At 36.8% G+C, this 24,963-nt stretch overlaps 1 protein-coding gene across 3 annotated transcripts; it reads left to right on the top strand.

Annotated features, from left to right (window-relative positions):
• The first annotated feature begins 1,644 nt into the window (after positions 1-1,644).
• Positions 1,645-24,196, top strand: slc24a4a (solute carrier family 24 member 4a). 3 transcript variants are annotated; one of them, XM_083543679.1, is made up of 17 exons: positions 1,645-2,362; positions 5,801-5,914; positions 11,506-11,582; positions 12,310-12,384; positions 12,901-12,985; positions 13,146-13,249; positions 13,429-13,503; positions 13,788-13,813; positions 13,903-13,956; positions 15,226-15,314; positions 17,578-17,747; positions 18,540-18,687; positions 19,744-19,910; positions 20,064-20,178; positions 20,280-20,392; positions 20,574-20,639; positions 21,724-24,196. In XM_083543679.1, the coding sequence occupies exons 1-17, from the start codon at positions 2,203-2,205 to the stop codon at positions 21,871-21,873; spliced, it is 1,788 nt and encodes a 595-aa protein (XP_083399805.1). In that variant the 5' UTR covers positions 1,645-2,202; the 3' UTR covers positions 21,874-24,196. The 3 variants fall into 3 exon arrangements, with proteins under 3 accessions (XP_083399805.1, XP_083399804.1, XP_083399803.1); XM_083543678.1 differs by having other exon boundaries at positions 15,226-15,371; positions 18,546-18,687; XM_083543677.1 differs by having other exon boundaries at positions 15,226-15,371.
• The last annotated feature ends 767 nt before the right edge of the window (positions 24,197-24,963 follow it).

The following is a 24,963-nucleotide window of genomic DNA, read 5'->3' as shown; positions in this document are numbered from 1 at the left end:
TTTCAGTTTTGTTCAAAGTTTGTTTTAAGTTTTGTTCAAAGTTTATATAAAGTTTGGTTAAAGTACATGCCACCAAATGGCATTAAGATAGAACTGCTTCTTTCGTACCACAGACATTTACCCCAAACTGAGGCAGAGTTTTCTTTTACTGTAATCTCCATCTGGACAATAGAATTAACAAGTTGCAACCCTCAAGTCAAATGCAACATAAACTTTTCTCTAGAATCGGTGGATAATAGGAATATTTACTGAGAATTGCAAGGAAAGACAAAACATCTGAGCTTCGGTCTCAGTATGTGGCTGACCAACACATGACTGTCATCCTGTGAGATACAGAGCAAAAGATAAGAGAGAGGGATTTACACCTAACTCACATGTAGTTAATTGAAATTATTCACAGACAAAATTTAAAAGTATTGATCCTTTATCAAGTGTATTGTAAAATGTATACATGAACTCAAACATAAATTAATTTAGTTTACAGATTTTTTAAAAATAATAATAATAAAAATGATTTGTATAATATATATATATATATATATATATATATAGAGAGAGAGAGAGAGAGAGAGAGAGAGAGAGAGAGAGAGAGAGAGTTTAGCTGTATTATTTAGCTTTTCTTCAAAATATTAAATTTGCCTCAGTAAGTGTTTTCTTATTTAAAACTGTAATGAGTCCATATACTGTACATTACACAGTGTGAGCATAAAAACGTTCAATCCTTATATCTGAGGTGATGTAGAGCATTTTTCAATTGGAACAAGAAGTAACCTCTGTTCTGCTCTCAGGTTTACAACAGCACTTGACCTCTTCACTGCTTCTATCTCACATGATTTTCCTGATGTATAGGGATTTCTTACTACATGAATATAGTGTTGCTTCTCTGTTTTTAATTTTTTTATGCCAGGTTGGTTTTATTCAATTCATTACATTGAATTGCCTCTTCGAAAAGAAAGATTTTTCAACAAAAAATCATTAGGATGAAAAGCACTTTCCACTGCTATGATTTACTGGAATCAGCTCCAGACTGCTGACTAGGCATGCTTTGACTCTAAAAGAGGTGCATAAGCTTTGACATTATTAGGAGGCAACAATAGCTCTGCATAAAGGTCAAATTCAAATAAATAACATATTGTCAGACAAATGCCTTATTGCTGAAAGAATTGGATCAGAAGAAAATGTATAATGATAGATAGATAGATAGATAGATAGATAGATAGATAGATAGATAGATAGATAGATAGATAGATAGATAGATAGATAGATAGATAGATAGATAGATAGATAGATAGATAGATAGATTTTACTCAGTATAAAAACACTACTTTTCCACTGTAATTAAAAATATTTGAGCAGTTATTATCACATAGTAATGGTACAAAAAATACTAATTAATCTGAAAAGTACAGGAATGGTGTAGCTGTAGACACTTTTTCTGTTGTCATGTAAACTGAAAACGACTATTTTGATTAACGGTTCACACACAATGTTTGAAGTGTTTACTCCATAGTGTACTAAATGATTACGTTAGTAGTCTAAATGGCGTATAAATGTTCAATAAGGTCGAACGCGCGCCTGCTTTTAAAGCACTGAAGACGAGCTTCTCGCTCCGGTCACGTGTTCAATCAGAACAGCCAATCACCTGGAGGATCGGAGAGCGAGCGCTGTGAGAAAAGCTTCCTGTTAGTGATGCGCGTGCATGTTCATCTGTGCCTCCTGTAATAGGCTTTGGCGTGCAGCTTTCATAGGAATGTATGGACGTACTTTTGTGGGCATTGCAGCATTGATTTTTAACATTGTATAAATTATAGGAGGAACATAGGAGGCTTTCGGTCTGGGTAGCCTGGGGCGCTGGTGCATACTGGGCAAGGGGATTCGCACTCAAATCGTAATTGAACATTTGAACTGGTTGTATTGCCCTGGAACATCGTACTCACAGGCTGATTAATGGTCCTTCCTTCTGGGCTATAACGCTGCATTATAGAAGCGCCTGGGACCGCACGATCACGATCACGCGCGCGCGCGCACGCGGACGCACACACAAATAGACACACACCGCTCACGGCAGGGTTTGACTAGACGCGAAATGAGTCGCACACACCGATCCTGCGCGGCGTGACACCGCGTTATCAGCCGGCATCCCCACTGATCGCGGCCATCTGCGGCTTTTTTGGAGCTGAAGGCGCGCGGACGGCGGCAGCCATGTCGGACCTGGAGCGGAGCAGCTCCGTGTCCAAGAAGACTATGATCACCGAGCATTTCCGAGTACGCAAGAGGAGGGAGATGCTCCTGGCGCAAGTGTGTGTTGTGTGCGGAGTGCTGCTGGCGGCCTGGTGCATGTCAGCGCTCCTCAGCAAAACAGGTGAGTTGCATGGGGATGTGCGACATCCTTACCTACAGTATTACTGTCATGGGGATGGGAATGTTGAAGCTGCTACATTTTACACATGTCTGTAGAGTTCTAGTGTTGAGGCAAAAATCCGATTTTTAATTGACAAATTAATGCACAGACAAGCGTCCTGTTATTAGTACTGGTGTGTAAGTCTACGGGACGCTCATCCCATTGAGCAGGGTTTTGACTGAATGCAAATCCTGACACAAGATTTTTGTTGCTGAGATTAGAGCAATGATTATTTATTTAGCCCTGTTTCCGGCTTTTCCGGCTGTTTTGCATAATTCATTATCATATGTGTACATTAGATTGCACGTTGGCTGCCTGCGCGTGCCTTTCTGACCTGTGCCGCAGTGTGTACAAAGCAGATCTGCTTTAACCCCCTATAGGACATATTACACACTGTTCCCAGACTATCTGTGCATTCATCAGTGTTTTTGTTGTTTTTCTTCATGGTTTTTTTTGTTGTTTTTTTTGCAATAAGTGCCGAAATGGACTGTTAAGACTGAGATAGCTCTGAGCATGTCCCTTAAATGCATACGAATTTGCAAAATATTGTTTTGTACATAATGGCTTCATAGAAACAACTTAATATATGTACATTTTATATACAACATGAAACATTTGATTTGCAGTAACCTAGTACAGGTAAACACATGAGGGGTCCATTCACACTTTAAATCAAACACCAAAAAGTGTCTAAATAGATATCCATTGTTAAATGTACATTGAGACAGTCAATTGTTAAAAGCTCAATAGAAATAAAACACGATTGACAGTATTTATTTATATATATATTTTTTTAATATCATTTTTTTTTTCATTATTTAGAAATATAACGTTATTAATACAAAGGCAATAGCATACGATTGACAGTATTTTCATATAGATCACCCCATTCAGTAAGCCATTGTGCCCTATGAATGGGGGTATTGTCAGATTGAAAGAAACCATTCCCACCATGATTAAAAATGTTTCCTGATAGGATAAAGGTCGGTGATCAGTAGAACACTTTGTATTGATTTTCATTGAGCCAACCTTTTAAGAAACAAGTGAAACCAAAATAATTAATCAACTATTTGTACAAAGTGGGTGAGGGGCCTACAGTATACAGGAATTTCAACATACAAATACGTGTTTGTAGGGAGCAGGAGGAAGGTAAGGATAGCAACAAAGCAAGAAGTTCAACACATTTCTAATCTCACTTATTGTGTTACACATTAAAATACCATTTGTATTTCAACAGAATTCTATTTGACACCAATACAGAACTGCTTTTCGTAAAAGAACTGAAAACTGAACTGAAAGAATAAAATTTTCAGTTCTTGTCAATAAAAGAGGAATCAGGTCTATGCTGTGTTTTCAGTGGGTAATGGTTAGTTGTTTTGGTATGCTATTAACACTTAATTAAACTGAAAAAAATGATGTAATGATCACATGAGGTATTAAATCATTATAACAAGGTTGACAGTTGATCCAGCTAAGTTAGAAACAGTGTAGATGTTTCTGCCAGTGTTCGTGGCCTGAAGGTGGACAAGGCCTTAATATGTAAAGGTTTGTTCGATTTCCTGAGACAGCTGACATTTTTAAACCAGCTGAGTCAAAGCCTAAAAAACTGCACATGCTCTCAAGGAACCCTGCCAGTGAGGTTCTACTGGGGTAATTTAAAAAGTATGCCTGTAAGCAGATCTCCTACTATAGAAGGATTCTCTCAGAAAGTTGATTAAGCGATGGAATGCTTTTAGGTCCATGTTTGCTTAAGATGCATCTTCTTAATATGCCTTATTTGTTCAATATGAAAAAGATCAGTGTATAATGAAAGAAAGAAAAAAAAAACAAGCATTAATGATTTGTGCTGAAATATTATATAGTACAAATAGAATTTTCCTAATGGAGTGGAAGAAATAAAAACACCAAAACATTACTGGCAAAACATTTTGTACTCTTCGTTCTGCACACTGTCATTTTCTTTTTCCAAGTAATTGGCATATTGTACTGTACATTGCAGCTTTATTGAGTTTTGCAAAAGTCGGGTACTTACTTAGAGCTTACATTTCTTGGAAATACCCATTCCTCCTCCAGACCGTCTGTATAAGCAATTTCTGTTTCTGCAGTTCAAATATGAAATTAAATTCTCAATAAAATAAGGCTGTTTCATTCCATGTTGGTAAGTGAACCTAAACATCTCAGTGGCATTTGGATTAGTAAATTGAATCATTATTATTCTTGAATTTTTAATCTTGAAGTTTTCATGCAAGAACTTCAACAGACTTTCTTCACTTACTCTCTAACATGATGCTCGTCAGTATACAGTAAATTTTCTGTTACTTATTCAAAAATCACAAATTTTTAATAACAGTTTAGTCAATCCACCTTTCATTCTTTGGGAAGGTATTTAAAATCTGGGACAAACTTATATGAACACAGAAAAAATCATGCACACAAACTCTGTACTGGCAATGACCTATATACAGGATATGTCCTGGATCTACGAAATACCAATGTTTATATATAGGCAGACAAAAAATTTAAATTTGGTTTCTACATCCTTCTATTCTGCCACATCCCAAAGATGTTTAACTGGAGTCAGGTCCAGTGACTCAAAAGGCTACTGAAGAACATTGAACTAATTGATAATGACCCAGTTTGAGTTGACTTTTGCTTTGTGACGGTGCATTGTAATGCTGGAATTAGGCATAAAAAAATGGTAAATTGCATTCACGAAGATGACCATGATCATGATCATACTTAGAAATGCTGTGGCATTTAAGTAATGATTGAATGGTATTAACAGGCTCAAGGTGTGCCAACAAAAAATTCCTTTCATACATCAACCAATACACCACAGTCCCATGGTTTCATGCTGTTGCCACAGAATTTTGAACCTGCCATTTGCGTGCGTCAGCAGAAATTGAGATCGAAGCTACATTTCTCAACTTTCTAGTTTTGATGAGCCTGTGCCACTGCAGCCTCAGCTTTCTATTCTTGGCTTACAGAAGTGGAATCCATTGTGGTCTTCTGTTGTTGTAGTCCATCTGCATTAAAGATTCAGAATTATGTGCATAGTGTGATACCTTTCTGATCAGCACAAGTTTATATAGTGGTTCTCTAAATTACTGTGACCTTTCAGTCATTTCAAACCAGTCAGGCCTTTCTTACCAATAAGGAGACAGCCACATTATTGTTTGTTTAGATAATTGCATATATAAGTAGGTCAAAAGGAGTTCTTAATAAATGTTCAAAGAATTTACATTTGAATAATGTTTAGGAACCATGTAACATGATATGTCCCTCAATGCAAAAACTTCCAATAATCAATATTTGAGAATGAATGAATGTATTTATCATCAGAACTGGGATTTTAAGTTATATATTACCTGTGTTTGTGTCTCTGTATGTGTGTGTCAGGTCATGGAATTATGGTGCAGGAGCACTTTGCTGGGCCAAAAGACCATCTGGGCCGTAGACTAATGGCCACTGAAGAAGACAATGAGACCATAGAGAAGAACTGTTCTGAACCAGGTAAACTTGGACATGAATTGTACTTTTCTGTAGCTCTCATCAGTCAAGATTTGTTTCGGTAATCGTGCCGCAACATAGAGCATGAAGATATTCAATATATTCTTGTAAATGTCATAAAGTGCTTATAGTGTTTTAAACGAATAAATCATCAGGACACCAAACGAAACTTTTGCTGCTTCCAAACGGACAGTTAATGAAGTTATACCGGGTACACTTTTCCTCTTCTAACTTTTATCTAGATTACGTGTTTAAAGAATATTTGTTTTCGATGTGAATTGGTTTATTTGAAGGTAGATATTTCGAGCTATGTATATATTTATTATGCCTGTGAGGCAAGTATTCTGAGATTAAGATTCAGGCTGCTATTTATTTCTGTGAAGAGAGATGACAGTGAGAGAGACAGCAGAGAGCCTTTCTTTATTTTACAAAAGCACAGTGTTTGTTATTATAAGTGTATACAAATAAGTAAAGTAGACCCTTTACAGATTTGAATGATGTATTGCACTTATCTGTATGTTGAAAAAAGACAGTAATTTAAGTTTGTTTCTGCGTTATGAGGAAGAAATGCCACAAAGCACGTCACTGCGTTTGTAGACCTCAGCGGGTTCAATGCCGGATTGTGCATCATAGCGGATTTTGTTGCTGATTTGATATTGCCGCATCAGTAAAACAAATGTTTACTGATTAAAAATTATTGTCATGTCATGTTTATATCGCTGACTCCCTCTGTCTCATTCATGTTAGCCTCATACTTCTTGTTGCCTTCTGTCTTGAATCATTGTTAGCTTCGTAAACTAGCCTATGTTTGTGGTGTGCGATAACCAGGAAATGATGAGTAGGTAGACTGTAAAAGCCGTGCAATGACAGGAAATAGGTTGTTGCGCTGAAAACGGCACGCAATGAGAAGAAAAAATATTGAAATTTTACCAAATTTACTTAAATTAAAGTAACGTATGTCTGATGTCCGTTAGATTATAAATAGGATTAACTTTATGTCCATTATACCATTTCCTTGGCAAAATAAAGCCAGTGCCTGTCGTACATTACCCTATGACTTATTCCCTAATGATCCAGTGTGCTGTGAATGTAATTATGAAAGATTTGCAGTCATGGGGCAAAGAAATGTTCTGGAGCTGAAAGTGCCTTATGCATAGTATAATTGGAGGTATTGAAAGCTATTTTTAGCTGTGTCTTCCATCTCGGCAGTGACCTTAACTGTATCGAATAACTGTTTCTCACTTGCTCATCAAAAAGAGAGAAAAAGAAAAGCCCTGAAGGTTTTTCAAAGAAGAGTCATTACACAGTTTAATGGAAGGTTGTTTTTGTGATGTGCATTATAATATTTAGCAGTATATATGTGGAGTCAAAAATTGCAGATTATTTGTAAAAAAAAAAAAAAAAAAGAAAGACCTTGTCATAAGTGAGGTGACATAAGTAGTTTTGCTGCCCAGTGTTCCCATGCTCTGTGCTTGAAATCTGGGGAGTGAAGGGCAGTCAGTCTATTTGTTGTGACCATCTTTGAGGATTTTGTGTGTTTGTAAAAATATAGATGTGTGTTATGCTATAAATTGTAGCTGTCAAGATATCAGTCATGCACTGTCAGGCTTAGGTTATAGAGCTCTAAGACCTACTGTACTTAGGAAAAATGCTGGTATAATCATGTGATTGTGTGTGTGTGTGTGTGTGTGTGTGTGTGTGTGTGTGTGTGTGTGTGTGTGTGTGTGTGTGTGTGTGTGTGTGTGTGCATTCATTATGCTAGCCACTGTAAAACAGATTGTGTAGAGTTTCTTCTATAGTTTTGTCCATAGTATTCCATATTATAGACCACAGCATTTTTCACACTATCCAGTTATAATCTGTGTTTTGTTTATAGGTTTTTGCTTTTGGAGAAACCCACATTTCCACTAGGTGTTAAGTTATCTTGATTAATGAAGATATACAATAGTGACCTATGGCACAGTTTGAAGCATTGGAACATGCTGGTCATTGATAGGGGGAGGTTGGAGCTCAGTGGTTAGTGGTTAAGGCATTGTACTTTGGATCGGAAGGTCACAAGTTTAAATCCCACCACCACCACCACCACTGCTGGGCCCTTGAGCAAGGCCCCCAACCCTCCCCTGCTCAGTTGTATGATAACGATTAAACTTGAATGCTAGCGCTTATGAACACTTGTGACAATCGTACAACTGAAGATTGAGTAATTTCATTAGTGTGGAGGGAGGTAATTACAATAGTCATAAATATCAGAGACTGAAAGCCAAGGCTCAGTGGCAAGGTTGCTCTTGTCAGCTCCTGACATTTATCTTAAAGGTCTAATTGACATGTCTTGAATGATGCAGAGCATTTAGGGAGCTCTGACTGCAAATGCTCAAGTGATATACTTTTTGTTATTATATATCCAAGGACATTTTAAAATGCTATATTTGAAACCTTTTTTTCATTTATTATTTTTTTTACAGAATAATAATTAACAGTAACTATAATCAGTAACTAAATGTATAGCTGCTACACTACACAGTAGTATACAGTTGACATGTTCTGTATTGTTATATGTATACAATACATATCTTATTGTTTATGTATTGTTGTCCAGTGCACCCACTGTTCTGTTTATTGTCACACACCTCCCATTGTTGTGTATTGCACCTTTTTGTAATGTAGCGTACTGTACTGTATTGCACCATGTTACCAAAATTACATTCTGTTCTAATGTATACATGCTATAAAGAGGAAATTAGCATAAAAACCAATCAACCAGCCAAGATTACTGAACTTGATGACATCTATTTACAGGCAGGAAAACATTCCAGCTCCATAAGAGTGTTTCTAATTGCTGTGAACATGCAAATATCTAAAACCTTACATTTTGTGCACATTTAAATGATATGTGGATGTATGAGATCCTCTTTCCCTGCTATGACCTTGAGGGTGTCCTCCGAGCCACATCCTCTCCTCTTCCCTCACTATAATAAGGTGGGGCTGTCTTTGTATAGAGAAATATGATCGGAGCATGTGATCGATGTCTTGTACTTCACCCTGTTGCTCTTTCCAGTCAGAAAGAGGCAGAAGGGATGGGTAGCGAAAGAGATGCAGTGGAGAGGAATAAGCGTAGCTGCGGTTCATAATATTAACAAGCACAAGCATTTGATCAGATGTACTGGAGCACAAGGTTATGATATGTGTTAAGTGTGGGACTCGCTGAAATGTAAAAGGTCATTTGGCATTGGACTGCATACACTCACCGAGCACTTTATTAGGAACCTTTTTTTTTTATTACACAATATATTACTGGGTAGAGCGTTCATTTGGTCTCAAAACAGCCTCAATTCTTTAGAGCATGGATTCAAACAGGAAGCTGGAAACATTCCTTTGAGATACTGGTATTGGATTTAGATCTACTGAGTAGAAAGGCAGAATGAAGAACATTGCTCTCACTGTCATATTGAAGAAACCAGTTTGAGATGACTTTTGCTTTGTGACATGTTGCATTATTATGTTAAATGTAGCCATTAGAAGTTGATGTTGACACACATGATCAACAAAAATATTCAAATAGGTTGTGGCATTCAAGTAATGCCTGATTAGTATTAATAGGCACAAAGTGTTCTTCATACTGTTACACCACATCCACCAGTCTGGACTGTTGACACTTGGCAGGCTAAAAAAAATCAATGGATTCTTCAGAGTTACAATAGCCTTTTTGTCAGTTTGAACCAGTCTGATCATTTGAAGTTGATCTCTTTTCTCAACAAAGCATTTCCATCGATAGAATCACTGCTAACTGGAGATTTTTTACTGAACTGCACAATTTTTAAGTAATCTCTTAAGACTATTGTTTGTAAAAAAAAAAAAAAAAACAACAGGATATTAGTAGTTATAGAAAGACATCAGAGGCTGTGAATAATGTTACTTGTACACTGCAGAACTACTGGAGTCAGTGGGGTCTTTGTCAGAAAGGGATGATGCAGATAGGCACAGTGTCACATGGGGTTCCAGACCTCAGAGGGCCAGAGCCATGGGTGACAGATGGACAGCGGAGGCATCCAAACTCGGTTCAGTGCAATTCAGTTTGTCAGGGGCCAATAGGGACAACCTCAGGCTGGAGTTACATCTAAAAAGCTTCCTCCTGAGACTGATTTATTTCTGCATCAGTTAGTTTCTGTTATTAACTCAAAAATCTCATAAATGTGTATTGTATTAGCTATGTTTTATCTTTATCTGTATTAAAACGTTTGTTTAACAGTCATAAAACTGAACAAATGACCATGATGCAGTCGTGTTGCTTCCTTACAGTCAAAGCTTTGTAAACCTTGAATCTGTAAATGCTGTTTCATCACAATGATCTGTAATTTTCTGTGTGTAAAACTGTATTGATGGGTACTTTTCATTTGATTTTGACAGCACAACAGAAAGTATTGCAGCGTGACAGCTCCCGAGTTACTGTCTATGCCGTTTTGCATATTCTCTCCATGTTCATGTGGGTGGATTGGCCATGCTTTAGTTGTCTCCCTGTGTGTAAGTGTGTTTAGATAGTGTCCTGTGAAGAACTGGCATCCCAATGAATGAAAGAATGGTGCATTGATTTCTGCAATACAGATGACATTTTTTGGCAAAAATAAAAATAGCAGTGATACTAAAGTGCACACTTTGTGCTTTATTTTAAGCCTATGAGGTGCCATAAAAGTGTAAACCGTGTAGAATTCTTGTTCTCTCTTTTACAATGACCTCATTTCAAGAGACCAAAAGTAATTGCTCGGATACAGTATATGCTCAGGTGGTTCCTAGCCAGCTGTGCCTTTGCACATCATTGCACAAGAGAGATAAGAATCTATCTAGTGTTGATTTAGACAATTGCACATGTGCTGCTGTTTGTCTCCCACTCTCAGACTAATTTTTTATAAGGAACTCTCTCTCTCTCTCTCTCTCTCTCTCTCTCTCTCTCTCTCTCTCTCTCTCTCTCTCTCTCTCTCTCTCTCTCCTTTGATTGCTTACTAGCTCATGCTTGAAATTCAGGTGTGTACAATATTTGTTGCATCTGAGCTAGCATATGTTGTATTCATGGTGACTGACAGCAGATCAGGAATATCAATTTAAAGAGCATTTTTAATTGTGTAAAGGTGTTTAAATGAATTTATTAAAACCTGAAATAGACATCGGGTTTTTAAAAGCCAAAAGTTGAATGTTCACCAATGTCAACTGCCACAGTTAATTATTTAACCTCACCCTAAATTAGTGCTTTACAAATAAAAAAATAATAAAAAAAACAAGACCCAAAGCAGAAATTTGGCAAAACACAGAGGAACTGAAAATGTCTTGCATTAGAGAGCGAGAGCACCAACAAGAAAAAGTTGGGTTGGGTTGGGTTTGTACCACACAACAGTGCGTGTTGAAACCAAAAGTAAAAAATCCATACCAGTTGCATACCTTCTTGTGTATATAAATTGTAAACTCTAATTATCAGTAATAACTTACATTATGTATATTATTGACTTTTTTTTATTCACTTTTCTTATTTCATAAAAAGATGGCAGTTGTCCTTTAATCCCATGGAAATGCATAAATGTTGAATTTAACATATATTTTCATTTCAGGCATCCATGAGTTCCCTCAGGATATTTTCACAAACTACGAAAGAACACGAGGAGCTGTCTTTCTACACATATTTGCTGTAGGTAAACTCATTGTCTGTGACTGTGGTGTCAAAGCGTAATCAAGCCACACTTGACCCTGTGATCCAGAATACATGGAGCCGCTCTGACAACTTTATGATCATCATAAATTGCATGTCAGATGTTCATTTTGCCATGTAACCGGTCATCCTGGAAAACCGCAGCAGAGCCTTGAGATATTGATGAATGAAAACACAAAGAAGCATTCAGTGACTTTGGAGGTCCTTTATGCACATTACATTTCAAATTGGCACAATTCTGCTAAATTACATATAAAATGGTTTAACATTTGATATTACCTCCAAATCTTTATTGGTAGTATGACCCAATGAGCCTTGTTATACCAAATCTATCAGAGTGTCATCCAAACAAGTAAATTAATAGAAGGGATATAGGATTTGTACAAAAGAACTATCAATATTACAAATTTGCTTAGATTTATTTAGTGACCTAGAAATTCCATAAAAACCGTAGCTGAATAATCACACTGATTTACATTTCCTTATTCTTTTTTATATTAAAAATAAATTCAATTCCAGTTTTAAAAGAAAAAAGCCCATATTTTAAGTGTGGTTTTAAAAATTTTTCACTCCATTGTATATATAGACAGACACAAGCACTTGCTTATATACAGTATATATAGTGTTATTTATTATTAGCCATTTTTTTCATTGGTTTTTATACATTAATTAAACCATCTTTCTCCCTTTTTTTTGTTGGCTTTAGGCTGTCTACATGTTCCTGGCTCTAGCAATTGTGTGTGATGACTACTTTGTTACATCGCTGGAGAAGATTTGTGAAGTAAGTGGGATTATAGAGGCTTTATGTTAATAGAGTTGTTTTATGTTAATAGTTGACATTGTAACAAAGCAGCAGTACAGAAATAAATAGATAAAAAATTTCAATCCCTATAAATTCATTCCTAATGATAGATTCATCCCGATCCCTATAAATTCATCCCAAAGCCAAAAAATTGCAAGAAAAGCTAGAAAAACTATACGTCGATCACGAACGACCGGTAGATCTCAAAGGTAGTATGGGTAGATAGTATGCCATTGAAAAAAGTCTGAGACTCTATTCAGTGCAAGCCATTAGAGTATATATACGTACTATACTTCAAATAAATATATATTTAGCATTTTTAATGTAGGTAGACCATTTTGACTTGGGCATTTTAAAATGAGCTCACAAGCCGTGTGAGAAGCCTTGCTCTAAAACCAGTATACACTTAGAATCACTTCACTGCCATACCTCTACTCAGACAGTTCAGTAAAAGCTGTGCTATGATCTTTGTATTCGTCTCTTTTCATCTGCCAGAAACTGCATCTAAGTGAGGATGTAGCTGGTGCAACATTTATGGCTGCTGGAAGCTCAGCTCCTGAGCTTTTTGCCTCCATCATTGGTGAGACAACACACACACACACACACACACACACACACACACACACACACACACACACACACACACACACACACACAAACACACATACTGTATACGCACACATTAACATCGATGTAATGTTTGCTTTATGGGCTAAATATTTTGTACAATATTTCTGCAGGTGTGTTTATCACACATGGAGATGTGGGAGTGGGAACGATCGTGGGCTCAGCTGTCTTCAACATTCTCTGCATTATTGGTGTTTGTGGAATCTTTGCTGGACAGGTATATATAGGATAGGCCACCCTCCCTATTTGGTAGCTGTTGGATGAGAAGGATTACCTGCCTGTTATAACCAGTCAGATGACCATATTACAGGAAAATAACATTTTTATTAATTATTAAATAAATATAACATCTATAGTGAGAAACAATTACTTTTTCCTCTTTTCTGTCCCGTGAAGGTTGTCTTTCTTACCAAGTATTCTGTGTTTCGGGACTCTATTTACTACACACTGTCTGTTGTAGCACTTATAGTGGTAAGTATGATATTTCAGTCAATTGGGTTTATTGTCAGCTGTAGAATCAAGTAAATTTGTATTATATATGTAAGATATGCTTATATATTTGAAAAAAAAAAACGGACTTGTAACATTGTGAGCAAACAGGTACAAGTCTGTTATTTTTGCACGCATGTTCTTCTGTATAATATTAACAAATTTGACACAATCTGCTTTAAAAAGATAGTCATTCTAATTATGTATTTTTCAGAAAATGCGCTTATTTGATGATTGTTTACTTAATTGTGTCCCTTTTTTTTTAGTTCATCTATGATGGGCAGATTATGTGGTAAGTGTCTCAGTACTATAAAATCTGGGTTCATGGCTTGTTTTCAGTTGCAGAATAGATCATGAGTGTTTATTTCTTCTTGTCTACAGGTGGGAGAGTCTGGTGCTCATGGTCATGTATGCTGGCTACATAATCATTATGAAGTGAGTTCTGGATTGTTTTATAATTCTCTGGTTATTAAGGCATTACAGGCAGTTAGCCCAGGCATGTTCATTGTATCTTTAGCGCATATACAAATATTATTAACATATAATGTTAACAAAACCAGAAATGACCTGTCAGGAGAAGTACCAAGAACAAAGACAATAATGAAAATGTGACACAATTTGATTCTGTGAAGTTGCTGACATTTTGACAGCTGTTATCTGATTGAAAACTTAATATAATACGCTCATGTCCATTAGGATATTTATGCATATAAATATGAACCTATGAATATTACATATGATTACATATGAATGTTAATTAAAATCTGTCGCCAAGTCTTTTCATATGGAATGCATTACCCAACGAATAGTCAAGTAAAATATCTAACAATATTAGTATTATTAATAACTGACATAATGCTATAAAGAAATATTCAAAAGTTAAGAAAGCAAGACAAAATATTCTAGAATTAAGACAAATAAACAATTAATGCGATTAGAAAGGCCATAGGTACTGGCTCAGGGTGCATATAAGGCGGTTTTGTTTTTAATGGAATGTAATGCTCTGTGACACTTTATTACAACCAGCAATATGTGACTGCTGTGGTCTCAAGCTGCAATGTGTTGCCTGCAGTCTCTAGTGTGCTTCAAACCAATTGCTTATTTCCATTTTTTTTTTTTTTTCTCAACACTGGAGGTTGTGCAAGGGATTTTTTTTGTCAAGAGTTACCAAAAAAGTTAGATATCTTTATATTTTTTCACCGCATTTAATGCTGTTATATATAAATGAATATTTAAATATAAAAGCCAGAGGTCCCAAAACATTAGAAAAACGTGGTGGAAAGTTTTAGTATGGTTTGGCTTGCACATACTTTTACACACATCTCTACAAAAAAAGGGAGATTAAATGAAACCTGTCATATACACACAAAGCTAACACACTAAGCTTGGGTTGTTTATTAAAATGGCTCCTACCCCAATGTTATTTCTGACAGCGTGTGAAGGTAAGCCATTAATTGATAAATACAAATCTTAAATGTTTAAGAAAATTCAACATGATTTAATTTGAGCACATTATTTTTAAGCATGGAAAAATTGTTAAAGCAAGTAAAGATGTATCATGGCAGCAATAAGCAATATATACAGTTACATGCAGATCTGCAATACATGCAGATCTATTAAAATTAATAGATCTGCAGCAAATTCTGATAAATACTGAATGTGTATAAACTGAAAGACTCAGTTGGAAATTTCTTTTTGTCTCAGGTTTAACACCAGTATTCAGAATTACTTTTCTGGGCAAGACGATAAGGGTGTTGTCAACGGTAATGCAGGGATCAGTGAGCTGGAGGACGGTAATACATATTATGAGCAGTATTGGGATGATCCCTCTTGGCCATTACTCAGCTCAGGTAAGGGTAATTAGACAGGCTTCTACCTACAGTAGCTCCTGCCTTCTGCTCTGTCTCTACTCAAATCAACAAACACTCACAAAAATTACAGCTGGGACTAACAACATGTTCTTGCCTCTTTCTTGCCAGTCTGGAGCTTGTCTGCTTAGTAGATGTGCACACTAGATGTAAATGCTAATAGTGTATACTGTAAAGAAAGAGTCACTGCTTGCCTTCTGTGTAGATTCTGTGTACTCTGTATTTCAAATTGTGTCATTAGTGACCCTCTAACATTTACTCTGAAGCCTGTCTGCTTAGCCTTGCTAAATACTTCTACTTTCCTCTCCAGAGTCCTGTTTTGTTTTTTAATGGAAGAGTGTAAAGTTTGTATTTGCATGGTTTGCTTTGTATTATGTGCATACAGTATGTGACTATGAGTGTGTATGTTTGAATAATAAGGTCTAACTATCAGTTGGTGATGTTCATGACCTACTGTGCTAAACTGGTGTGGGTGGTGCACCTAATGTCAGGGTATGTCATGGGTGTTTTTGTTACATTAAGTAGGGCACTTTGGTTTCACACTGTCCTTAGCATGCTGTTTAAAGATGTTACCTAAATTCCAAAAAGTTTGGACACTGTGCAAAATGTAAATGAAAACAGAATGCAAGAGGCTGCTTAACCGTCCTGGGTCTTCTTTGTCATGTTTTTTGTTTCATTATGCAAGAACTGTTTTCAAATGGTGAAAGCTTTTGAATGCAGGTAGGCCATTACAGTACCTGGACTCTTCTATTGTTAAGACTTGCTGTTTTAATAGATGCAGTATGCGGTTAGCATTGTCTTGCTGAAATATGTGAGGCAATCCCTAAAAATGACACTTTAAAATTTGTATATACCTTTCAACATTGATGGTGCCTTTCCCTATGTGCAAGCTGCCCATTTAGCATTAATTCACCCTCATACCATCAGAGATGAAAGCTTTTGAACTGAGTGCTTATAACAAGCCACCTCCTCTTTAGTCCAGAGGATTTGATTTCCCAAAAAATTTTATTCTGACCACAAATCTGACCAAAAAACTGTCTTTTTACTTTCCAACATACCTGTTTCAAATGCAGTGGCGCCTGAACACCTGAAATATCATGGGCGTCCATTATTTTATTTTTTGCCCTCGTCCCTTCTGCACAGCAATTTCTCCAGATTCTTTGGATTTTTTTTTATCATGTACTGTAGATTATGAGATATTCAAAATCTTTGCTGTTCTTTGATGTTGAGAAACTTGATTTCGAAATGTTTATACAATTTGTTAACACAGATTTTTGCAGATTGGTGAACCTCCACCTATTTTTACTTCTAAGAGAATCTGCCTCTCTTAGATGCTCTTTTTTACACTCAATGACTCACCTAATGGCAATTAGCTGAATTATATTTTAAATTCACATCAAATTTCCCCCTTTTTTTTTTACTTGAATTGTATTTGTTGAATTTTTTTACTAGTTGTTCGCAAATCATTGCATTCTGGTTTTATTTAGATTTTACATCCTAACTTTTTGGGGATTGAGGATGTATATATTTATTTATGTTTCTATGTGATTACAATTTGAAAGGGAAAGACATGATTCTTTAGAGACAACTGCAACTTTATTAACTATATTATAAACACAGGTTGCTGAGCACTTGAGGGTTGCTCAAGGACTCTCAAAATCTCTCATTAGTAGGCCAAAACCTTCTATTGTTTCTTCTAAGAGTGTGTGCCACTGTGTATATTCCCAAAGTGGTTCAAATCAAAACTGTGTTATTTTGATTTCACATTTGCAGATTGCATTGCATCACGTCTTTGAACGTAAGATAAGTGCTTTAGAGAAGTCAGTTGAGATAGGACAGTGTGACACTTTGGGGTTTGCAAAATGACCACATGCTCTCTGCATGATTAAAGCTGTTGTGGCATGATATAAAGTTTTGTTTTATTTTATGGAGAGACAGCAAACAGAGCTAGAATGGAACATATGCTATGATCCAATAGTAAGCTTTTTCTCCCTCTATTAAAATTGAATACAGTATGTCTAAATGGTAGCAGTGGTGAGTATTCTGGCGTCAAAAGGAAGCCATTCACACAGAATTTCAGAAAACTCTTGTTCAGAGTTCTATGATTTTTTGTTTTCGACAAACTAATATGAAAGACTTGTATGTATTTTTTAATTTTATGCATAGTTACATCTTTCTCTGTTTACAGTAAAACCCAATAAGATGTACACTCGTGGCTCAGTTGTGATGGTGGATGAAATGATGAACTCCAGTCCTCCAAACTACCGCTTTCCCGAGGCCGGCCTCAGAGTCATGATCACTAACCATTTTGGGCCTAAAACCCGTCTGCGAATGGCAAGCCGACTCATCATTAATGAGGTGCACAGCCTTAAATTCAGGCACGTCAGTGTTAAGAAGTGTAACTGCCAAATGTTGCCAGCAGGAATCCTAAGAATGAGATAAAAAGGGATTTAGCAGGTTGCTGTGATTTTCCACTGACTGAAACTAATAGAATGGAATTTAAGGGTGACGCAGAAACAGCAGAAGTAGAGTACAATACAATAGAGTTTCCATTCACTGGGGATTTTCCACTGGGATTTAGAAATCACCTGTTAAGGCTTCCTAAATGAAGCAAACTGAGCTCTTTTAGTATTTTCCATGGTTTAACTAAGACCAACTCCTGAATGAGTGAAAGACTAGCCAGTTGTGAATAATACTTCAGTACTTAATGTTATTACAGAAGTAAGCCCTATAAAACCAAATGTTTGTAGACAACTAACCATCATTCCAATGTGTGGGCCACATGGCTAGAAGTTGGAATTTCTCCATGGAGAAATGGTGTGCCAAGGTTGGAGTGTATGATCCTGAGTTGCCTGCACAGAGCCCTAACCTCCACTCCACTGAACACCTATGAGATAAACAGAAAAGCTAACTGTGCTCCATGCTTCCTTACCTGACATAAGTGCCCTTATGACTGAATATATATGATAATACTGGTACATTTATATATAAATATAAGGGCAGTAAATTTGACAAACAGTCAATCTTAAAACCATATTGTTAAGAAAACAGTATCATGCTTACTTTTATGGTGCAGTTTTTACGATGAATCTGGTTTCTATCCGTTTTTTTTTTCTTCATTTACTAAAGTTTTATTTTGGTTTGTTGTAGCAACAGCGGCTAATGCAGGCCTCTAATGGACTAGAAAGCACACTTGTGGCTGATGGGAGGGCAGAAACGATGGAGAACGGCTGCATACCAGAGGACAAATTATCAGAGGATGAGGATACTGAGCTGTTCTCACCCTTCACCATGCCTGGTTAGAAAGTCACCCACAAATGCACACTATTCCTTATTCAGTAAAATGTTATATAGCATAAGCAAATTCCACATTTCGAAATAAACTGTCTCTACCTCTACAGGTCTTTACTATGACTAGCAATTGGTTTTTATGATCTTACTAGAGTTTTGCTTAGAAAGAAGGTCAATGCATATTGCACACTTTACGGGCAACACGCTTCAGTGGCACTCTGGCTATCCGCAGTTTTGTATAAGCACACATACATCCAATAGCTTCCAAAAAGTAAACAAACAATGCTACTCCATGAATTCTCTAAACATTGTAGTGTCATGACAGCATTTGGTGGTAATTACAAGTTTGCCAACTGGTTATGAAAAAGCGTGTGGTGGGTTGGTTGCAATGTCAGACAAAATATTCTCTTTTGTGTGAATATAATTCTATTTTACATTATACATAAGTCTAACTATATCTGGCTTACAATATAAAGAGACTGTAACAGACCAAAAGATCTAAAAAGATATGGACATCCATTAACAGTTCTATACAATAATTTTACAATAAAAACATTTGAATTCATGTGTAAATTTGTATTAACGCTTTTGTGTAAGCCAGATAAGAGGTAGTCACAAAAGGATTCTTTGAAAAAAGATTACACACGAAGGTAATAACTGTTTGATCTTTCTTTGAAAAGATTTAGAAAAAAAAAAAGATTTAGAAAAGAAACTCAGCACTTATTGTTTAAAGATTATCAGCTTAACATTAATAGATCTTCTGGAAATGGCAGCCATATTTAATACAGTCATTGCACATGTTTTCTTATGAGCCAGGCATTCAGTATTAAGCTACTGCACAGTCCACATGGCCTGTATAAAATATGATCAACAGTATTTCTGTGCAAAAAAGATTTACCTGTGAGTGCTTGTAAAAGCGAAACATTTACTGTAATAAATTGATGTATTTACATAATGCTTTTTTCTGCCAATGTTAAAATTGCTATTCAAATGAAGATTGAGCCAACTACTACAGTATAATGACGCGTGAATGAGTTGCTATTCCTTTTCCTTGTACCTGCAGGGGGCACAATGAACAGAGTGAAGTTCATCTTTTCATGGCCTATACTGGTGTTACTGTACTTCACCGTGCCGAACTGTGGGAAGCCACGCTGGGAGAATTTCTTTATGCTCTCCTTTTTTCTTTCAACTCTGTGGATCGCTGTCTTTTCCTACTTCATGGTCTGGATGGTGAGCATGTTTGAGTTTTGTCTGTTTAATTGTCTCTGAAGCAAGGAACAGACAGTATTAATTTACATTTTCTTTGCCAAAGTATGTATCCACTGTGCAATGTAAAAAGATAATAATGTTTATTTACTAGTGTTTGTTTATTATAATGTGCAGGTGACCATTATTGGATACACATTGGGAATACCTGATGTTATCATGGGTATCACTTTTCTTGCAGCCGGCACTAGTGTTCCAGACTGTATAGCGAGCCTTATAGTTGCTCGACAAGGTATCATTGGTGTACATTCTAAAATAAAGGAGCTGACCAATTTTGACAACTTCTTTTTCCAGGTTTTTGTATTTATCTATGATATGTGTGTACATCCACAGGCTTGGGAGATATGGCTGTCTCCAATACAATCGGCAGTAACGTCTTTGATATCCTGGTTGGGCTCGGTGTTCCCTGGGGCATCATGACGATGGCTGTCAACTATGGATCTGTGGTATCTGTCACTCTCTTACTCCCTTACGAATATACTCCCACCCACACACATTCAGTTAGATATAGAACTGGATGGAACACAGGATAGTTACTTTATAAATGATCATTTATATACACTGCACATTACTTGTTATCAAAAAAGCACTGCGATGGTAAATTTGATTTCTCTACTTTTGTTTCAGGTGAAAATCAACAGTAGAGGATTGGTGTATTCTGTGGTGCTGCTTCTTGGCTCAGTGGCTTTGACTGTAAGTTTAATTGTAAAACATGGAAGAAATCATTTTAAAAGAACTCTCTTAATAAGTTAGCTAGTAGCCAAAGGGTCACTTTTTGCCACAAAAGTGTGAAGGATCTTACTAGAAAAATGTAGCAGACCAAACTATTTATCATAACAGAGGTAATATTAACTTATTTACTAAGTTGCAAATGACTCATTTGGTATTTAAAGTCCCAAAACCTCTTCAACCTTCACAGCTTTCCTGGTTTTCCCCATAATGAAATGAAAAGGGTGGCTGAACTTGTATAATGTAAAGAATGTTTTGCCACAAAGGGAATTCTGATGACCATGAACAAGTGATATAGCCATTCGATGAATCAGAATACAGTGCATTCAGAACCTATTCAGACCCCTTCATTTTTTCACGATTTGTTATGCTGGAGCCTAATGCTAAAAGCCTTTTTCCCTCTAGATTACACTCTACACTCCATATCTCATAATGACAAAGAAAAAAAAGAATTGGAATGAATTTGCATTAGCAATTTATTTTCATGAAATCACATTCACACGTGTTAATATGACATTTGAAATGTAGCTCAGGTCCATCCCATTTCTCCTAATCATCTTTGAGAAGTTTTTATTCTTTATTTGGCCAAACCATGGGGTTAAAGTAACTGCCTTCAGAGCTAAAGCAGGATTGTTTTGAGGCACAGATCTGGCGAAGGTTAAACATTTTTCATTTGTGCTGCACTAAAGGTTCTCAAGAGCACAATAGCTGAAATAGAAGTTTGGAACTACAAGGACTCTTCATTTAGCTGACTATTTGGCTAAACTGACCAATCAATGGCAAAGGCCTTGTTAAGAAAGGCGACCAAGAACCCTGATTGTCTGGTTGAGCCCCAAACATCATGTGTGGAGATAGGGAAAACTTGCAGAAGACAAACATCACTTCAAAACACTAACAATATGGACTTTATAGCAGTATTCAGACAGACACTTTCATCAGAGCAACAGAAACATGCCATGCACTTCAGCATACCCCAAGACTAGTGTCTTTTCTTTCTATAACTAAGTGATCTGTATGACCTTTATAAAGGGACATCATTTCTGTCCAGGTCCTGGGGATCCATGTCAACAGATGGAAGCTGGACTCAAAGCTGGGCGTGTATGTGCTGCTGCTGTATGCCGTCTTCCTGTGCTTCTCCATCTTGATTGAGTACAACATTTTTACCTTTGTAAATTTGCCCATGTGTCAGGAGATCTGAAAAGTTTTGTTTCCTGAATCACATCCAGACTGGACCTACCGCCCACAGACCCTTATCACATTTACAGATACATTTTTTTTTTACATTTTATTGTTGCTGAAAGCCAGCATGTCCCACATCATGTGTTTGTTGCAATCAAAGTCCATGGAGACAAGGGTTCAGTTCTCTGTCCAGGATTTCAGACAATTATATTTATATGTCTTTGGCAGCACTCACTCCGACTGGACTTTCTCACCTTAGCAGCATAGCATGTCTAAATTGGACCTTCATGGGCTATGTCTATATACACAGGAAAAAGAGGAATGCTGCAACAGTGCAATGCATCATATTTACGCTCTTTTCTCTGGTCTTCCCTGGAAGAAAAATTCAAATGAACCATGCACTTTAGACATATAGGGTGAAGACTCTTGGTCACACTATAATTGCAGTAAGGAAAGACCTCAGCTCTATTCTGCTGTAATGCAATAAGGAGCAATAAAGACAGAAGCATTGTTTAATGACAGTGATACATGAGAGATTTGGGGTTTTTTTTGAAGCGGAAAGAGATTTCTGGGTTATTTTTTTGAAGGCAGCAGTGCAATACCGTAGGACTGTGACAGCAACATGTGTGAACAGAGACATCGCATGCAGCTCATCAGTGAGTCCTGTTGTGGAATCTCCATTCTTTAATAAGTAGGAGTTTCTGTCTGCTCATGACTTCTGCACATCAACACAGTCAAGGACTTTATAAAGTCAGAAAGAACCAGTCGAATTTATTTAAACTGGGTGGTGTGAAAGACAAATATCAGAATTTACAGACGAGTTCTCAAACACAGATATTACTGTTGCATTTATAGTTTATATGTAAATATGGCATCTCTTATTCGAACCAGTGCTTCCTTCCAGGTACAGGGGAGGAGAAGTGGATGCACATCCATGACTGGCATGGTCACTTTTTTTCTCCTTTTCTTTTCTTTTCTGGGCCATTCACTCCATCTCCCCTTTCTGGCGCTCTGTACTGTTTGTGCGTGATGCATAATTCGATGCAGCAAACCTCCCTATATGGCAGCTACCACTCCATTCTGCACCAAACCCAAGAGGCTCAGGAGATCGTAACCTGTGTAAAGGGCAGATGTGTTTGTGTCTGTGTCTGTCAGTTGTGGAAATGTCAGGTGTTGTCGTTCAGTGGTGGCGTTGCCGTTATTCGCGTGGAAAGGCAGGCGTGTGCAGTGTGTGTCGATGTTTGCAGTGTATAAGGACATATGCAATCTCAGTAAGTAAAAAAACTGTAACCAGTAGGCTGTAAAAGGAAGGGCTGGTTATATTTGAATACCCTCGTTGCTCAAGCATGCAAATATCCATACTCTTCATTATTAGTGCTACAAGGAATTGCACTTTCTTTGTACATGCTGTGTGCTGTGCAGTACGGTGGTGTGACGTGATTTATTTGAATTTTTTTTTCAATATAATGTGTTGAAATTGTTTCAAGCTTTGTTTCAAGTGTTTTAAGGAAGAGAAGGAATTACAAAAATATACTTATTTGTTGATTTGCTTCACTTTCTACTATGGGATTAATTGTTTATGGACATATATGCAAAAAATGTTCCTATTTTGTTATTGAGCCAAGATTTTGGTCATTTTATTGTAACAGCAAGTAGGCTACTATATTACATATAACATATTAATTAAGAAAAATCATACCAAATCACTGTAAATAATACATTTGTACAATCAAAATTGAAGTCAATTGTTCCTGTGGCATGTCTGTTATTATGAGAGTGGTTATTATTACTACATTTTAAAAGAAAGAGCAGTATTTTTGACTCTTAGCTGTATTTTATAAACTGTGCACAGCCACCTGAGTGACCAGATTAGTGTTTTCTTCCTTTCGGGGGTAATGATCACTCAGGGGGCGGCTCTGTATGCACAGGAAACCCCACTGTATACCTTTTCAGGAAAAAACACTTTGGAGTTGAATGAGGATATTTTACAGTACATTTATTTTTCCTGCATGTTGGTGCACACATAAAGGACACATGCACTCACTTTTGTTCACACATACATGTGCAATCTTATTTCACAGTAGACTGTGACCTGCTGCACTGTGGAGGAAGAAAAGCTGTGCTGGATCGTTTTCCAAGCCGCTGAATTTAAAAAGATTTAAAAGCTTAAAAGATACTGTATAACAACAGTGTTTAGCTTGAATGTATTGTCTTGCTATAAATGGATGTATCCAACCAATGCATTTTATTGTGAAGCAATAAACTATTCAAAATATTATCATTCATATTTGAATCATGAGAAACATTGTATGAACACAAATTAAACTTCTACAGTTTATAAATAGCTGATGGTGTGCAGTGTGCTCTTCTAGTACCTTTGTGTGTTTGATCATTGTAATGCACTCATGGGCCAATATGTGTTGCATTTGCTTTTACATTTTTAATCGTTTTTGCAGATCTCCTTATCCAGTAACAATTTACAATTATCTCAATTTACTTAATATACTTAATTATCATTTAGTTGATAAAAATGAACCCTAACATGTGAACATTTATGCGAGGTTGGTCCAAAGTGTTAACCTCTGCCCTCCTGTTATATATCAGACTTAATATGTTGCAAATGGTACTATACCTGTAAATTAACATACAAAGAACTTAGGTTGAGCTAAAGGTGAGGCATACAGTATTACTGTCAACAGCTATCAGAGCTGCTACTCAAGTCAAGAAGTTTTTATTGTCATTTCAACCATATGTAGCTGACGCAGTACACAGTGAAATGAAACAATATTGCTCCAGAACCCTGATGCTACATACAACAACAATCACAGAAACAGAATACACAGGGCCAAGGAATAGTAAGTGTTTTCGCCACTCGTCACTGGGGAGTGGTAGCTCCAGTGGTTAAAGCGCTGGATTACTGATCGGAAGGTCGGGGGTTTAAGCCCCGGTATCGCCAAGCTGCCACTCTTGGGCCCTTGAGCAAGGCCCTTAACCCTCTGTGCTCCAGGGGCACGGTATCATGGCTGACCCTGCGCTCTGACCCAGTTTCCAAGCAAAAAACTGGGATATGCGAAGAACAAATTTCATTTCTGTGCTGTAATGTATATGT

Source organism: Silurus aristotelis (assembly GCF_946808225.1).
Source record: "Silurus aristotelis genome assembly, chromosome: 6".
In the NCBI taxonomy this organism is placed as follows: Eukaryota; Metazoa; Chordata; class Actinopteri; order Siluriformes; family Siluridae; genus Silurus; species Silurus aristotelis.
Note: the sequence above shows the minus strand (reverse complement) of the source record. Positions and strands in the feature narration are given on the sequence as shown.

Excerpts from the sequence above, each read along its gene's own strand:
- slc24a4a (XM_083543677.1), top strand. The coding sequence starts at position 2,203 with ATGTCGGACCTGGAGCGGAGCAGCTCCGTGTCCAAGAAGACTATGATC. Across the intron at positions 12,986-13,145 it reads GCTTTTTGCCTCCATCATTG|GTGTGTTTATCACACATGGA; the intron begins GTGAGACAACAC and ends ATATTTCTGCAG. Across the intron at positions 19,911-20,063 it reads CCTACTTCATGGTCTGGATG|GTGACCATTATTGGATACAC; the intron begins GTGAGCATGTTT and ends TATAATGTGCAG.